The 18,595-nt window shown below is 46.1% G+C and overlaps 1 protein-coding gene across 1 annotated transcript in view; it reads right to left on the bottom strand.

Moving 5' to 3' along the window:
* The window catches only part of RBM20 (RNA binding motif protein 20), a 168,072-nt gene that overhangs the window by 43,581 nt on the left and 105,896 nt on the right, over positions 1–18,595 (bottom strand). The window contains exons 2-5 of the mRNA XM_069460844.1: positions 5,634–6,720; positions 4,190–4,251; positions 2,221–2,312; positions 1,772–1,869 (exon numbers count right to left, since the gene is read on the bottom strand). Of these exons, the coding sequence (XP_069316945.1) occupies positions 1,772–1,869; positions 2,221–2,312; positions 4,190–4,251; positions 5,634–6,720 (1,339 nt within the window). The remainder of the gene's footprint in view (positions 1–1,771; positions 1,870–2,220; positions 2,313–4,189; positions 4,252–5,633; positions 6,721–18,595) is intronic.

Below are 18,595 nucleotides of genomic sequence, written 5' to 3'. Positions count from 1 at the left end.
TTGGTCCTCACAAGGGCAGGACAACTGTGTGGTCTACCCCAAGGCCTCTCCCTCTGGTGCTGGCCACCGGAGTAGAATATTGCACGGAAGGGCAGTCCAGGATTGGAGGCATCATCAAAATAACAAATTATACAAGCCAGGTGAAAACGCACTCATTTAACTTCCAAAGTCATTCTCTGGGGCATTATTGTCCCCAGATAAAGAAACAGAGCCTCAGAAAAGTGACTTGCCTAAGGGCACACAGCTGGTGGCTCCAGAACTAGGACTTGAACTTAGGTCCCTCGACTCCAAGTCCACAGAAAAGGGTCTTTGGTTCCCAGGGCAGCAGGAAGGTGAGGATGAGGTGTGGGACAGACCACAGAGTTGCTCTGCCCGTGCCTGTCCTGCCATCCAGCCCCCTTTATAAAGGGGCCCAGTGGACGTCAGTTCTTTCCTGTGCCCAGACCCCGGGACGGATTCAATGCACAAGCTCTGGCTCCAGCCTCCCTGACCCCCCAATCCAGAGCCTGGGGTGGGGTCTCAGGGCGGGGTTGCAGGCACAGAGGTGGCTCCGTGGCCCACAGTGCATGGAGACAGGCCCTGTGCGGGAGAGTCCGGCACACCCCATCAAGACACAAGGTCATGTCATCAGGAGTCTGATCTCAAAGACAAAGGACAGGCACTGAAACTAGCCATCCCCGTCTCCTGGGACTGACTCAAAGCTGCCACTGCCATGGAGGCATGGCTCTGAGTGGGGAGAGTACAGAGAGGGAAACCACAAAATTCTCCTTTACCAAAACGTGAGCATCTAGACAGGTGCTCTCTCGGAGTGCTTCTTCTATTCAACATCACAAATACACAGACACGAATAAATAGAAGCTTTGGACAAGACAGACCTCATGTCTTGTCATGAACCTCCTTGCCCCTCCATTCACTCCCTAGGACCTAAAAGCTGAAGTTCACAGGTTGTTCGTCCGACCGTTTCTGCACCCACACATGGAGGCTGCTCTCCTGAGCTTGTGCTCGCTCCCGGCAGGGGAGAGAGGCTGCAGCTGCTCACACTACGAATCTTATCAGAAAATACAGGCACAGGCAAAAGCACACTAACAGGTGCCTCCAGCAGGGTCCAGCCAAATGCATTTTGTCTTCCAATCAGTTTTGTCTCCCACTCCCCTTCCTCGTGCCCAGGGAGAAGAGAAGTCAGATTGGGGGCTGGGGGAGCTCCACACAGTGGGAAAACAATGCAAACCAAAGAGAGAGGAAGGGAGGTGTCAAAGCCAGTGAAAAAGGAGAGATGAAGCATTAGCAATTCTAGGAGACTAAAGTGCACATTATCAAGAGAGAGAAAACAAAACTAAAAACAAACAAAAATATTATAGAGCACCAACCATTTCCCCAAGGGGCCAACAAATGCTACTGGTACATAGTCCTTCCTTTCAAATACACTCTCTGGTCCAAGTTTCAAAATTACACTCTCATAGGAAATAGGCCACTTCAATATAACATCAAAAAATCTTCAAACAAACAAACAACGTAAAAGCACAAACTTTTTCCCCCCAAACCAGTGCTGAATGCTAGAAAGGCTCTGAACACCTTTGATTTTAAGGATTCATGTCAGCTTTTTTTATCTGTGTGTTTCAACACCCGCTGGACTGAATGAAACCATCTCCACCGCTGTCTGGGGACATTTTTCTGAACGACACATTTGTGTCCCCTCTCGGTCCAGACATGGCAGGTGACACAAATGCTTTGAGGACAACAATGACAATGAATAAAATGCTTCTATACTCACATTTGTCCCTGTGGAAGCCAAAGGAAACGTGGGACTTGACTGAGCAAAGGACCTCGCTGGAATGGCTGCGTACGGCGTTCCGAGGCTTGCGGCGTAATCTAGCGGATGAATGGAAGAGACCAGGTGAATCCCCAGCTACTGACAGCACCTTCAAGAGTCATTACTAGGACGTAAGGGACAAGGGAAAGCTGACAATTTCCCCGGCATATTTATTAGTGGTTGGTGTGATCACACCTCTCCACGTGCTGGCAATCAGCAAAGCTTTATGTCTAAAACCTCTCAGGGAATGCTGATGGGCCCAGACAGTGGGCCCAAGTTTAGCGTCTTGGGATCTGTTTGCTTTACACGTGCATGAGAAGGACACATCGGGGAAGTCCTGGTTATTAAAGACAGGACATAACAGGCCTGTGGGAAGCCGATTTCCGCCGCAAGCTCTGACCAGCGCTCACCTTCGTTGCCAGCAGGGCTGTAAACAGCTGTGCTGTTGGGAGAGGCACACAGTGTTTCCTCTGCCGAACCAAGTATACACCGCATGCCAGCACTGGAGAGGGTGACAGAGGGAAACCAGCTCCTTAATAAGTTAAACGAAGAATTGCCACACGACCCAGAAGTTTCACTCCTACCATAGACCTCAAAATAGTGGAAAACAGGTGTTCCGACAAACACGGTGCGCGAATGTTCACAGCAGCGCTATTCCCGATAGTCAAAAGGTGGAAGAATCCAAATGTCCATCCAAAGATGAATGGATAAACAAAACATGGTCTATACATATAACAGAATAGTATTCAGCCATAAAAAGGTTGTACATGTTACAACATGGATGCACATTTTTTTACTTATGCTGTTAAAAAAAAAATGCCAGTCACAAAAGGCCACCTATTATATGATTCCATTTACAGAAATGTCCAGAAGAGGCAAATCCAGAGACCAAAAGCGGACTGGTGGTTGCCAGGGGCCTGGGGGAAGAGAGGAACCGGGAGTGACTGCTTAATGGGTACACAGTTTGCTTTCGAGGTCATGAAAATGTTCTGGAACTAGACAGTGGTAACATTTGCACAATCTTGTGAATGTGCTAAATGCCACTGACTTGTACTCTTTAAAATGGTCAAAATGGTTGAGTCCTATGTGAATTTTACCACAATTAAGAAAAGGCAGAAAAGGGAGGCCTTTTAAAAATTATTTTTAATTGTGATAAAATACACTTAAAAATTACCATCTTAACCATTTTTAAGGGTACGGTTCAGTGGCATTAAGGACATTCATGTCATTGTGCAACCAACACCACCATCCATCTCCAGCTTTCTTTCCATTTTGCAAAACTAAAACTCTGTGCCCATTAAAAACTAACTCCCATTCCCCCTCCCTCATCCTCTGATAGCCTCTACTCTACTTTCTACCTCTGTGAATTTGCCTACTCTAGGTAGCTCATATAAGTGGAATTGTACCATATTCGTCCTTGTGTGACTTGCTTATTTTGCTTAGCATAATGTCCTCAAGTTTATTCATGTTGTAGCACATGTCAGAATTTCCTTCCTTTTTAAGGCTGAGTAATATTCCATTGTATGGATAGACCACCTTTTGTTTATCCATTCATCTGTGGATGGACATTTGGGTTGCTTTCATGATTTGGCTATTGTAAATAACAAAGGGAGTCCTTTTGAATGCACCCATTTCAAAACACCTAACCCCAGTCATCCATTCTACACTCTGAGCCAGGCACCCCCTTCTCCGCCCCCAGTGTCTGTTCTCAGCATGGCAGCCAGGGTCCTGTTCCGTGGAGCCTGCACACACCCCTCCTTTGCTGAACCCTTCACTGGCTCCAATCACACTCAAAGCAAAAGCGAAAGTCTTCACAGGAAGCCCAAGTACTCAGGATCTGGGCCCTGGGACTTTGCTGGTTCCTCTGCCCTGTCCTCCTGCCCTGGTCATGCTGAATCTTGCATGAATGACAATGACCTGGATATCCTAGGTCCACACCAACTGCAGGACCTTCAAACTTTCTGTTTAACTGCTGGGATACATCTCCCCTAAGCCACCGGCTCACTCCACCCCTCCTGAAGTGTCCCCAGTGAGGCCTCTCCCAACCACCCTATTTAAAATGCAAGGACAAGCCCCCGAGCATGCATGCACACACACTTATACACACACACATGCATGCGTGCATACACACATTCTTCCTGCCTTGCCCCAATGCTTTCTCCTTAGCACTTACTACCAGGGATCTTACTAACATCTAATTTACTTGTTCATTTTTCTTATCATCTGTCTGGTCCCCATTAAGCTCCTGAGGGCAGGGACTTTGCCTGTTTTGTTCTCTGTTGTTTCCCCAGCACTGAGAAGAGAGCACGACACACAGCAGGTGCCCAGCGAATATTTGTCGAGTGTATGCATGAGCCTGTTCTCCTGGACAGCACTTACTTTTCAGAGAAGACCAGGCATTTCTGAGTGTGCAGCTTCCCTTTCACATGCAGCTCCCAGTCCTAGGTCAGAAAGAAAGAAAAATGACCAAAGTAGAACTGAGTCGTGGGAAGGTGAAGGATGAGCACAGAGCGCCCAGAAGTTGACCAACCCTGCGGATGCATCTCCCTCTCCCTGCTCCTCTCCCTCCCAGGCCCCTCCCCTGCTCCTGCCTGGCCATCCAGCCTCACTCCATCAGCCTCTCATCGGCACACCTGGAGCCTGTCTTGAACAGGAGCCCAGACCCACAAGTCGGGTTCCCACTTCCCGTCAGTGGACTATTGGACCCACCACCCACCTCCCACTCCCTCCCCTCTCCCCGAGGAAGACCCCCACCCCTTTTTATATCCAGCTGGGAGAATCTGGCAGGTGAACTCAGTGATTTATAAAACCTTAGAAAAGGCTCATGAGAGACAAAACCCTTCAGAATCTCTCAGGGCCAGCCAGTTCCCCCGGAGACTGGAGGTGAGAAGGTGTGTCCCACCTGAGTCACAGGGCTGCACTTGGACATGTGACCCCAACAGAAGTGAATGACATGCTCTGGTGTGACTCCCACTAAACAAGGGCCCTTGGACGGGATGGGAGTTGGGAGGCGCGGGCCCTGGAAAGGTCAGAGCCACATTTGAATCTCCACTCGGCCACTTCCTAGCTAGGGGCCCCTGGGCAAGTCACTTGATCTCTTTGGGCCTCAGTTTTCTCATCCACAAAATGAGAATAAAAATAGTATCTACCTCATATGAGTTACTGCTGGCACACAGAAAGGGTTTAAAATGTGTTGGTTATGATCATTATTATTGCTTCAGAATATTTCAGTGTACCAGCAATACATTTTTTGGAGAAAATTATACTACAAAGAGCCTTTGTTTGCAGCAGCTCAAAGCATTTTGCAATCACAGGGAAGGTGTTAGGAGGCTCTACCTCCACCTTGTAGACGGGGAAGGTGAGGTCCTCTGTAATAATTTGGTCCCAACTGAGAATTACTCTCTTGCCCTTGATCCAAAATTCTGCTGTTTTTGTCTTTCAAACTTAGCACAGTATATGTACTCAAGGACAGTGGCTTCCGGGCATACCACGAAGGACAATCCCTCCAAGGAGACTTGGGCTCCTGAGCCCCCGCTCTGCAACCCAGGTGGGGGTCTTTGCTCCCCCATCTGGTCTCAGCTCTCTCACCTATAGAAAGTGAGTAAGAATCTCTAACTTGCCGCAAAGCAAGGGACAGGTCCTGCTACATTTCTGAAAGTCCTTTGGGTCCTAACACCTATGATTTTAATCAAGAAATACTGATGGCAAAATTCTGTTACCCAAACGTGACAGTTCCTCACCCACGAGCAGAGAGAGTTGGGTTGTTGGGGGAAGCCCACCCAGGCTCCTCGCTGTGGCTCCCAGCCCGTCCTGGATGACTCACCTTCAAATCAAACACCTTCTTGTCGCAGATGCTACAGACATGGGGCAGGTGGAGGGGGGCCACACCGTGAAGGTCATTCAGCTCCTGAACCTGCAGGGGCCGCACGGAGAGCATCGCCTGCTCCTCCTTGGCCCGCCGCCGGGCGCTGCTGAAACCCTGCTTGCTGTTGTTAAGCCGACCCCCAAAGGAAGGAGGGGTCCTGTCTGGGGTGGGTTCCTCGGGGTTGTACAGCTCGTAGGGCTGGCCGGGGGGTGGAGGCCACAGGTTGGGGCCTGCTGGGAGATCGGGCTTGCTTTGGCCAGAGAATCCGTGGGGGCTGTCCCACGGGCCATCTGCACCCTGCAGCAGCGGCCCCACTTCCCTTTTCAAGCCCCCGGCCTGCTCAGCTGGAAATCCGCCTGCCACATGCGATCCTTGGGAGTTGGGTCCGTAGAAGTCTTTGGAAAAGGCAGCTTGGCCATCTTGCCCCGTGTGGCTGTAGTGCCCTTCGTAAGTCACACTGCCCGAAGTCGAGGCAGAGGCTGGCAGGAAGCTGGGCTGACCGTCTGTTTCAGAGCTGTACGTCTGGCCGGAGTTGGCTTTGCTATACTCGTAGAATCCCGCTGGAGCTGGCGCGGGCCCCGTCTTGCCAATGCCCAAGAGGACTGCTGGCTGGCCAGGGGCCTGAGGCATTACCCCGCCGAAAGGATGCATCACCATGGCATTGGGGGGCTGGCTGGGAAGGCTCATGGAGGGTCCTGGGCCTCGTGTCTGGCCGGGGGGTGAAAAGGCAATTGCATTAGAGGGAAACCGGGTGCTGGGTATGGTCACAGCATGTTGGGGTACCCCGGTGTGGCCGTGGGGGGTACTGATCACAGACGGATGCCTCAGCTGGTTGAAGAGAGGCTGGGACATGGCCACTTTGGAGAGGACTTGGTTCAGGACCGTGGCGGCCGCAGTGTTGTTGGTGACAGCTGTCTGTGCCAACTTCAGCCGGTGGAGGGTGAGCTGGGCTTGCAGTTGAGCCAGCTGGAGACTGGCAGGCGAAGGAAGGAGAGGGTTCGGGTTACCGACCGAGAACGGGTTCTTGTCCAGGAGCTTGGCGGCACTGTAGGAAGACAGAGGGCCAGATGCACCGTGGGTTTTCAAAAGCGGGGTGGCGCAAGGGATGGGCTTTTGGCCATCTGTGGTCCCCCCTCCCACATAAATAAGACCCTCCCACACAGGTCCCACAGACAAGTGAGTCTGCAAAACCTTGTGCATATACATATACATTAAAAAAACTCTACTAGAAAAATTATATGACAGAATGTTCAATCTCACCGGTAATTAGAAATACAAACTAAATCCATTAGAAACAAATATTTGCCTAGCAAAATAGCAATTTTTTTTTAAATAACAGCACTTAGTGTTGGAGAGATAAAGTAGAATAGACACAATGTCAATGATAGTCTTAACTCATACAGTTTCATTAAAATGCATTCATTATAGTCATATTCTTTGACCCAATAATTCAATTCTATAAATCTAACCTAAGAAAACAAGCTACAATGCAGACAAAACTTGATACCCAAAGATGTTTACTACTGCGTTAAGAGTCCACAGTTGAAGATTACCAATATCCATCTGGTGGATGGGTAGGATTTGGGGGCTAGGATACAGGGCTAGGATTTGAAGTAAATTATGATATAGCAACATAATGAAATATTAAATAACCATCTACTATTGGTGTTTAAATTTCTACTTTATAATGTAACATTAAGATGCAGAAAGTGTACCCAGCACCAAGCTTGAGAGAGAAAACATTCCAGCACGCTAAATCCCGGTTGGCTACCTGCTCTCCCCAACCCCCGCCAGCCCCATCACTGCCCATGGTAAACACTATCTTGAATTTGGTAAAGTCACTGTTTACAAAAAACAAAAACAAAAAAAACCCTAAATAAGAAATCACTCTAGGCCAGGTGTGGTGGCTCATGCCTGTAATCCTAGCACTCTGGGAGGCCGAGGTGGGAGGATCACTTGAGATCAGGAGTTCCAGACCAGCCTGAGCAAGAACAAGATGCCCGTCTCTACTAAAAAACAGAAAACAATTATCTGGCCAACTAAAAATATATATAGAAAAAATTAGCCGGGCATGGTGGCGCATGCCTGTAGTCCCAGCTACTCGGGAGGCTGAGGCAGGAGGATTGCTTAAGCCCAGGAGTTTGAGGTTGCTGTGAGCTAGGCTGATGCCACGGCACTCTATCCTGGGAAAAAAGAGCAAGACTCTGTCTCAAAAAAAAAAAAAAGAAAGAAAGAAACCACTCTAATGACATGAGAAAATCTATATTCTCCAATGCTCAGTGAAAAATGCAGACTTTAAAATTGCTTACACAGTGAATTGTGTGTAAACCTGTGCCAAACACATTTTAATCCGTGTCCTAGTTTCACATCCAAAAGCAATAAAAATTAGGTTCCTGTCTGAATAAAGAAATAAACAAACTCAGTTTCTCCTATTCTCTTCCAACATAGATCACTTCTCACACCCGATGTGTGTGGGTTTTTTTCACCACACACCATGCAAGCCATCAGTTCTGCAGCAGACCCCAGCTGGGTGTCTTCCAGTTCAATTCTGACACTATCTACCTGGAGGTAGCATCAGATCCCACAGGTTGAGGGTTCAGTCCCCCAAGACTGTCCCCCACTTCAGATGCCAATCACAAACCCCACATTGTTTTACCTGTGCTTCTCATTGACCAGCTATAAATCTAGGTTAAACTATTAATAATTTGCTAGAGCGTCTCACAGAACTCAGGGACACACATTTACTAATTTATTATAAAGGATGTTACAAAGGATGCCAATGAACACCAGCCGCAAGAGATGCACAGAGCAAAGTACGTGGGAAGGGGCAGGGCTTCCGCGCCCTCTCCAGGGGCTCCACGCTCCACGTGTTCAGCTACCCAGAAGCTCTCTGAATCTAGTTCTTTTGGGATTTTTATGGAGGCATCATTACGTAGGCCTGATGGATTAAATCATTGGCCAGTGGTCAGCCCCTGTCCTCTTCCCTGATGTCGGGGTTGGAGCTAAAAGTCCTGACACTCCAATCCTGCCTTGGTCTTTGCGGTGACCAGTGCCCATCCTGAAGATACACCTGGGGGCTGCCAGCCATCTTTAACTCATTAGCATACAAAAAGAGACATTTATGGGATTCCAAGGATTTTAGGAGTTGTATGCCAGGAAACCAAACAAAGACTAAATATATATTTCATAAGATCACAGTTCCCTTCAACCCAGCTCTCAAACCCAACTAGCATAAAGAATAACTAAAAAAATTACATGTGAAAAATCTGGACAGAACTTCCCAGAAAGTCTGGGATGTGTGGTGACCACAGTCAGGGTTCTTTGGTAAGACCGTATTTTCTGGGTTTTAAATTCTCCTTCTGAGAAGTGGGTATAATCAGGAAGGATGTTAGGGATGTTGAGGAACTGGAATTCCAGGACACTTGAATGGGACTGTGGAATTTGAAATTGGGATTGCCACGCACAATCCAGGCTGTGCAACCTGCACGCTTGTGAAGTGTGGGGTGGAAACCACACAGCCGGGACACATTAGTATCTACCCAGGTTCCACAGGGTAAAAGCCCAATGATAATGAAACAAAGAAGAGAGGGAGTGGGGTGGGCTCGGGCAAGAAGGAAAGGGGAGGCGTGGCAGGTCCTGTGCTGCCTCACTCCTGTTGGAAGTGCGTGCCCAGAACACCAGGCACACCCACATGCAAATGCAAGTACAAAACACATTTCAGAGCCAGGTAAAAGTGACTTCATTACTCTTTCCCATCACGTGAAGATTCAAAAATTGGCAATAAATCGTTAAAAAGACACCACCTTTACCCAGCCAGCAGCCCTGCTACACTCCAAGAGCAGAACAGGCTGGCTGCATTTTAAAATATTAAGGAGTGAGGTCAAGGTTAAAGGCAGTTACAGACCCTTTCTCGTCTGGGGAGTTAGGCTGGCTGCAGACAAGCTTTGGGGGCCCCTGTGTGCCCAGCACAAATTGGACAGCAGCAGAGTGGGGAGGCGATAACGTCTACGTAGGCAAGAATCCGGAAGGAAGAGGAGGATGGATGGTCAAGAGTCTGATGATAGATTTCGACTCGTGCAGTATTAAGTAGCTGAGCTTTAGAAGAGCAATTAAGCTTAAATCCAAGTCCTGCCCGCACAGGGCCAGCCCTCCCCACCAGGTCTGTCCACCGTGCAGCCTGCTCTCACTAACAAGGCGATAATGAGGTGCCAACTTGGTTGCCATGGCTAGAGTAAGACAAGGTTGGTTTTGTTTTTCCCAGAGAAGTCAGCTGTATTTTCTAAAACTGCATTCTGGGCTGGAGGGAGCTCCTGGTGGAGATTCCCCCATCCCCCTGAAAGGGCACGTGGGGAAGTGCTATCTTTCCAACCAGGAAAGCCAACCACGCGGGGCATTTGTAGGTCAGCCGTGGGAAACAGGTCCTTTCCAGAGTACGGCCCAGGTTTCAGAAGTTTACCTATTCAGATTTAGCATGAAATAAGAATAACCAGGTTTTCCGAAAAATTCTTATTGTTCCCAACTTTAATCAACCTTGAGTAGAAGTGATTTCACATGAATCACCACAACTGAACACCTGTTTTGAGCCAAAGACCCTAGGTAGACAGGAAAAAACACATCATCCTATTTTTTTTTAAAAGCCCTAAAATTCTTGGCCTGCAATAGTTCATAACCTGAAATTCAGGTGTATACAGTAATTATATTTTTTAATACATATTTTTTATTGCAGAATGTTATGGGGGTACAAACATTTTGGTTACATAAATTGCTTTAGCACCATTTGAGTCAAAGTTGTGTGTCCATCACCCAGATAGTGTGCATTGTGCCTGTTAGGTGTGAATTTACCCATCCCCTCCTGCCCCCTGCCACCTGCTGGATTTCCAATGAATATTGTTTCCATGTGTGCACATAAATGTTGATCCGATTAGTTCTAATTTAATGGTGAGTACATGTGGTGTTTGTTTTTCCATTCTTGTGATACTTCACTTAGAAGAATGGTTTCCAGTTCCATCTAGGTTAATACAAGAGGTATTAATTCACCTTTTTTTTTTTTTATTAATCCACTCATGTACTGATGGGCACTTGGGTTGTTTCCACCTCTTCACAATTGTGAATTGTGCTGCTATAAACATTTGAGTACAGGTGTCTTTTTTATAGAATGTCTTTTTTCCTTTGGGTAAATACCCAGTAGTGGGATTGCTTGATCAAATGGTAGGTCTACTTTTCGTTCTTTGAGGTATCTCCACACTACTTTCCATAGAGGTTGTACTAGTTTGCAGTCTCAACAGCAGTGTATGAGTGTACCTGTGTCTCCACATCCATGCCAGCATTTGTTTTGAGCCAAAAATTGGGGTACATGATCTGACACCCCTGGGGGCTGAAACTGATGTCCCCTTCTATCTTCCCACTACCTGACTTGTCACTGTTACATCACTTAGCACATCCTGCCTTGTATTAAAAATAATTGCTTACGTGCCTTTCTACTCCATAGACATAAGCTCCACAAGAGAAGGATGCATGTCTTGGAGATTCTTGTATTTCCCCAGGACACTGCCTTATACTTGGTGGGCTCTTGGTTCATGCTGTGAGCAAAATGAAGGAGGAAGATGATGAGTGTGGCTCATCAGAACCTGGTGACTTTAGGAGATACGGACATCTCTTTTACGAGTACACATTTCTGTGGATAAAGACCCTTGAACAGTTGAAAAAGGACAATCTAAATATATCCAAGAAGCAAACAGCTAAACCTATAAGCAGGTATAGAGTCACCTGCCTAAGGGACTATCTACAATTCCCCATTCCAATGCAGGAGTCTCAATACACTTTTCTCCCTAAGTCTAGGTTTTGAAATTGAATGGATAATCCTTATAGTAAGATGAATAATGGTTCCTCCCCTCAAATGTCCACATTCTTATCCACAGCGCCTGTGAATACGTTCCCTTACATGGCAAAGGGGACTGTGCAGATTTGATTAAATGAAAGATCTTGAGATGGGGAGATTATCCTGGAATATGCTATCCAGGTATGCCCCATGTAATCACAAGAGTCCTTGTAAGATGGAGGCAGGAGCATCAGGGTCAGAGAGAAGATACAAGAATGAAAGCACAGGTCAGAGAGGAAAGAAGATGCTAACTGCTGGCTTTGAAGATGGAGGAAGGGGCCATTAGACAAAGAAATGCAGGTGGCCTCTCAGAAACCAGAAAAGGCCAGGAAACAGATTTGCCTCTAGAGCCTCCAAAAGAACTAGCCCTGCTCACACCTTGACGTTAGTCCAGTGAGACTCGCTTTGGATTTCTGCCCTCCAGGACTACGAGAGAAGAAATTTGTGTTGTTAGAAGCCACTAAATTTGTGGTCATTTGTTACAGCAGCAATAGGAAACTCACACAAGTCCCAAAGACAGTTAGATGCAAAAGAGGCTTCCACTCAGGGAGGCAGTGGTAAGTGTGGGTGCTGACCGATCTTGGTACCAACTGATTCGCCCAGAGCACAGACCATCTGCATCCAAAGATGCTCTGGAAATTTAGCCAGGGGCCAATTCTGCACAAGCAGGAAAAACCCAGAAGTCTCTTCCTTTTCAAAGTCAGCTTTTTTACACAGCTGGAACAATGACAACCAAGGAAAGCTTAGAATTGCAAACCCTTAGGGATGAACTTATCCAACCCTCTAATTATTTTTTTTCCTGATCATTTGTAGCTTATTAAAAATTGCCAAAACTGTGAATATTTTGTAAACTTTTGATGGAAAAAATATCGCAAAAATACACATTTTTCATTTTCCTGACAACTATTGTTTAATTTTAATGATTTATGATTGCATTTTAAAGCACATTGCTAAATGAGCTGTTACATTTATGTTTTGAAAAATATAAACTCTTTATGATATCTGATCTCATTACCACTTACTGTCACTATTAATAAAATCATAGTAATATTTTTAAAGACCATGTCATTGTTTTCAGGTAAATATAAGGATATTTAACAAAAACGATTAGCTAGACTACATGAGAAGTTGAACTCAAAAGTGAGCAGTTGTCCAGGAATATTTGTCTGTGTTCATTCAAATCCAGATAACGTTTCTTTATTTACAAATAAGATGAATATTTGCCTTAACTTCCTACACTGACTTGCTACAGTTTATATCACCAATGCTTTGACTGGCAAATGAGCATATTAAAAGGTGAACACCTTTAACTATAAAACTGATAAATACGAAATAGACTCTAAAAAAGATGCTTTTAGATACACACGTTTGCTTTTATACAACGAAAGAGAGAATTAAAACCTGGAAGGCCATGTGGCAAACAGACTGGCACTGTGGTCACCTGGGAGGGTGCAAGTTCTATCCAGTGGCTTATTTTTTAAAGCCTACTCATGGTCGGGATAAGATATGAGACCCTGCACTTCATAATGTGGGAACTGGGACTGGAATGACACCTAAAGTTTTAATCACCAAACTACTATATCATCAATAAAAACGAGAGGATCAAAACATTCCTTTGGCTCAATGTATTAAAGTGATATTTAGACCATTTATATGATTTCTGAAAGGGGGGCAAGAAAACTCCTTTAGGGTTCATAACCAGCAGCTTTCCTTCATGTTAATTCAAGTTCAAGTCTAGATTACCTATGGAATCTAGCAACCAACAAACTGAAACACAGTCCCAAAATTTTTAGTTCAGAGTTATTACCCTTGAGATACTCCATAGGAAAAAAACCAAAACCTCTTTGGAACAATACATCCTGAACGTAAACCCCTACAGAATTTTAGTGTATTAACGCTTTGCTGTAGGTACGCTCCCCAGCTAATATTACACCAGCTATACAGAATCAGTCCACAATGACTGAGAATTAACAGACACTACAAACATAGGATTATATGCCACGAAACTTCAGGTAATAAATCTCTCTGATATGCTAATATGCCAAACAATATGAAAAAACAAGTAAAAACAAAATAACAAGACATTATTAGCCAGACATGTGGCTTTGCAAAATAACAACATAGTATTTCTAAAAATAAAAATAACATTATTGAAATTAAAACTCGAGACCAGATGAGACTGGACAAGGAAGAGGACACCAGACCAGACCAGATGAGGAGACGAGACCGGATGAGGAAGAGGAGACCAGACCGGACCCAACCCCCTAATTAACAAAGAGAGAAAACAACATGTTCAAAGCCACACAGCTGGGTGGTGGTAAAAACCTTAGTGAGAACCCAGATCATCCAACCTAGCCCCCAGTGGCCAAGAGAACAGCCTTGCCTCCAAAAACGCTGACCAAGCCCCGGAACCATCTGTCTCATCACTAAATGATCATGTCACCCAGATTTATTTGTAGCTCTCCCCTCCATTCAGAGAGATCCAGTAGTCCCCCCTTATCCTCAGGGGATATGTTCCAAGACCCTCAGTGGATGCCTGAAACTAAGGATAGTGCTGAACCCTATCTGTACTATGTTTTTTTCTATGCATACATACCTATGATAAAGTTTAACTTATAAATTAGGCACAGTAAGAGATTAACGACAATAACTAATAATAAGGCTGGGCATGGTGGCGCATGCCTGTAATCCTAGCACTTTGGGAGGCCGAGGCGAGAGGATCATTTGAAGCCAGGAGTTCGAGACCAGCCTGAGCAAGAGTGAGACCTTGTCTCTACAAAATACAGAAAAATTAGCCAGGCATGGTGGCAGGTGCCTGTAGTACCAGCTACTTGAGAGGCCAAGGCAGGAGGATCACTTGAGCCCAGGAGTTTGAGGTTGCTGTGAACTATGATGACACCACGGCACTCTAGCCTAGGAGACAGAGCAAGACCCTGTCTCAAAAGTAATAATAAATAAAAATAAATAAAATAAAAGACAGCATTCATGAGTTTGTCCATTCAGCCCACATGGATTGAGCATCTACTATGAGCTGGGAAAAGTTGCCAGGTAGTAGAGACACAAAGATGAAAAGAGAAACCTTCCCAAGACCACAGAGAAGACAAATCCACACCGAGTGACGAGCGTGCGGACAGAGGAGAGCACAAGACAGCAAGGCACGGGAGGAAGTGGTTCACACCACTGACGTCTTAGAGAAACTTAACAAATAAAGGGCCAACTCAAGGGCTGTCTGAATCCTGAACAAAGACTTATCAACACTGGGCTTATCAATCCAGCTAGATCGGCAGTTCGTGACAGGCAACTGTGAGATGAACTGTGGTCAGAGACCTGGGCTTCCGTCTGCCTGTTATGGGTTGCGAGATTGGTAAAGTCGCTTAATTTTTCTGGCCCTCAGAATGTTCTCACCTGTAAAATGGGAGTAGTAATCCCATGCAACGTGTCTCAGACCTGGCAGTCCGAGCACCACCCTCCCTGCCCCCCACCCCGGCCACCGTGATTGGCTCAAGGATGGTCACTGCCCGAAATTTTGTTGGAGCTATCAGGAAAGAGACACTCTCTCTCGCGCCCGGGTTGCTAAACTGGTTGTTAAGCCACACTTAAGCAGAGCCTGCTCGAGAATGAAGCCAACGCAGAAGACACCGGCCTGGAGAGAGGCGCACAGACAGCCCGGATGACCTCATGGGAAGGCCTTGCGCCAGCTTTGCCTGGTTCTGCTCTGGACTTCTCTGTGCATGAACCAACGCATTTCCTTTGTTTGCTTAATACAGATAACAATGTAAAAACAAAGCCAGCCTACTTAAACCATCTGCATTTAACTGAGGCGGTTCCTCTCCATGGCCCCCGTTGACCTGAGGGCTCCCTGTCACCCTCCAGTTTCCTCTGCAGGAGTAGAATGACTACATGGACCTGGCGGTTGGAGCTAAGGGGTCACTATCGTCATCTTCGTCATCAGTGTGGGTGGCAGGTGATCTCTGCCAAGATGAAGCTTCCTTAGAGACAGACAGAAATGGATGACAGAAAATGCAGAGACGTCAACATGGAGAAAAGAGGAGTGGAAGATAAGGGGTGGACACTGCTGAGAGAGGAGGGAGCAGGCGTGGGCCGGGGCTTGAGGGGATTGGAGAGAGTCCTAACAGCCGCCTGGTGAGCTGAGACTTAGGGGGCTGCATGATAACACCTACGACACAGCTGAGGCGCAGCAGCAGCCATGTTTGGGGTCTCATCTGCAGGCCCTTCCCTGGTAACGTCCAGCTTTCCAGAAGCAGGAGCCAAGAACCGCAGCCCAGAGCGTGGTGGGGCCTAGACCAGTGCGACTGGCCGTCTTTGCATAGCCGCAATATCATCTTCCAAGATAACCAATTCAGGAATTTAAATTCACTTCCAGTTCAACTCAGTTCCCCTTCCAGACCAAGTGTTGAATGTGCCATTTCTTCTTCTGTGCTCAAATATAAAATATAGTCTAGGTGAGAAGGCTCAGGGACCAGGCAAGAGAACGTTTTCCAGGTTTGGCCACGCCTTTGTAATGTGGCCAAATCAAATAAAATGCAGTGCTCAGGGTCAGGTCTTTGCAGTAGAGTTTGAGAATTTACGATCTAGGAAATATATTTCTAATGCTCTCAGAAGCCAGGTCAGGATATAAACCACAGGGGGCAGTCCCTAACTGCCAGGTGACAAAGATGGCAATGATGACACCAGGGTTCAAACTCTAGCTAATAATCAAGTTTAAAGAGCAAGGAGGTGCCTCAGAGATGATTTAGTTTAACCCACTCCTTCTACGGAGGAAAAAGAGTGAAAGCCAATGAAGTTGGTGTCACATGTGCATCACCCCAAGTCACACACCTAGACAGGAGAGAGCTGGGACAGGAACGCAGCCCCTCCCTCCTCAGGGCTGAGGCAGTGGCTGGGGTGGGAGACGCCCCCACCAACATTCCCAGGTGAGGCTCCTCCTTCGTGGCGAGAGGCGTGGGACCGCACGCTTTCTGGGTCGTGTTCTCTTGATGGGTAACGACAGTGCTGTTGGATCGTCACTAGCTTGGCCTCGGTGACTAATTTCGAGATTACTGGGCCAACGCTGCCATTCCGTGTTTGGGCCTCAGCCATGACATTAGCATAGGATGATTCATTTCACCATGACACCTCTTGGAATGATTCATCACAGCAATAATAATCCTATCATCCCTTTTTTGTTTTGTGTTTTTCAGTGGCGTGTTAATAAGTGTTTTCACCTCATTAGCTATGTGATCTCCAGAACAACCACATGGGTAGTTAAGTCAACTATGACCATTTCCAGTGACCGCGGCCAAGAAAGGTCAGACGAGCCACCCGAGGTCGTCCAGCCAAGGAGGCGCTTGACCGGGACTTGAAGGAGGGCCTTAACTGTGTGGACAATATCCTATCCTCCTTCTACATGTTCATCAAAGGGAGCTTCCAAAACCACATTCCCGGCCCTATTTCCCTTGGATGTGAGTTTAAATAACACGTTTGGTGTCAGATCACCAGCTTTTTGGTCCATCAGCGTCAGATTCTCAGAACCAGAGAATGTGCGGTCACAAAGGGGCACGTGAACCACACGGTGGTTTTCTAACTGACAGGAGAGGGCCTGCCTTTCCCTGCAGTTATTAGAAGGGCTCAAAACGTGCCAAAGAAAACCAATATTGCAGCAAATACAGAAAAACAATCCACTTTCTGCTGGTGTGAGAGACTTCAAGCAAACAGAGTATGTATTAATGTCAACTTAACCACAAAGAACCATACAACAGTTGGCTTTTCCTTCTTTCTGCGCCACTTTTTTTTCTTGAAAATATTCTTTATTTTATAAAATGATGGTATTGTAGGTGGGAATTTATTTTTAATATTCATGTTTGTTTTGTTCTGAATTTTTAAAATACATAAATATGAAGAATATAACAAATGCCTAGGAACTGATTCCCCCATCACCCCAAATGAACAAAGGCTACTATTACGGTCATTTTTGCCTCAGATACTTTTTATCAAAAACTAAAATTAGACAAAGTTGAAGTTTCCTTTGAAACTCTGCTCAGTTCAGTTCTACCCTCACCTCCCCAGTGACATCCACGCATGGTATGTGTGTCTGTCTGTCTGTCTGTATCAATCTACATATAGAAAAGGCGTAAAAAATAAGGAAGTTTTCTGCTATACGTATGTGTTCATAAAAACAGCATGTAGGACTGGTTTCAGAAAAATTTCTTCCAAAGAAATAAATGTCTATTCTCCCAAATTTCTTCCAGCTAAAGACTGAGATGAGCATGAGGGAGTGAAAAATGGTTTGGCCAGGAATTAGAAGACCTGGGCCCGGGCCCACAGTCCCTGTTCACCCCCTGTGGGATGGTAGGTCAGTCAGCTTCCTGGGATGGCAGGGAGATTTTCTGTAAAATGAGAAGAAGGCTGCATGAAAGGACCCCTGAGGTTTGCTCCACCTTTGAAATCTGATGACTCTAAGGTTTGATTTCCTCATCTGTCAAATGGAGATGACAATGTCTGCCTTGCTCACTACAGTAAAGATCAAACATGATGTGCGGGTGCTCTGCAAAGCATGATAATATTAACTATCATCATTCTCCACAAATTAAGCTATTTTTTAAGCTCCTGGGAATGCTTTTAAAGAAACCATTGTTACATACACAGTCATGCACCACTTAACCCATTTAACGACAGGGATGCATTCTGAGAAATGCATTATTAGGCAATTCTGTCATTATGCAAACGTCATAGAGTGAACTTACACAAAACTGGATGGGGTAGCCTATTACATACGTAGGTTATATGGGATAGCCAATCCTCCTGGCTACAAACCCATACAGCATGTTTCTGTACTGGATACTGCAGACAATTACAACAGTAAGTATCTGTGTCTCGACACATATCTAAACAAAGAAAAGGTACAGTAAAAGTACGGTCGTTATGGGACCACCGCGGTATATGTGGTCTGTTGTTGACCAGAACGTCGTCATGCAGCACTCGACTGTATATGGCTCGGCTCAGATCTGTGTGTTGCAGGCAAGCCGGCATGAAGTAATTGCAT

The sequence above is a fragment of the Eulemur rufifrons genome, chromosome 28, assembly GCF_041146395.1.
Source record: "Eulemur rufifrons isolate Redbay chromosome 28, OSU_ERuf_1, whole genome shotgun sequence".
NCBI classification, from domain to species: Eukaryota; Metazoa; Chordata; class Mammalia; order Primates; family Lemuridae; genus Eulemur; species Eulemur rufifrons.
This window is presented reverse-complemented; position numbering and strand designations above follow the sequence as displayed.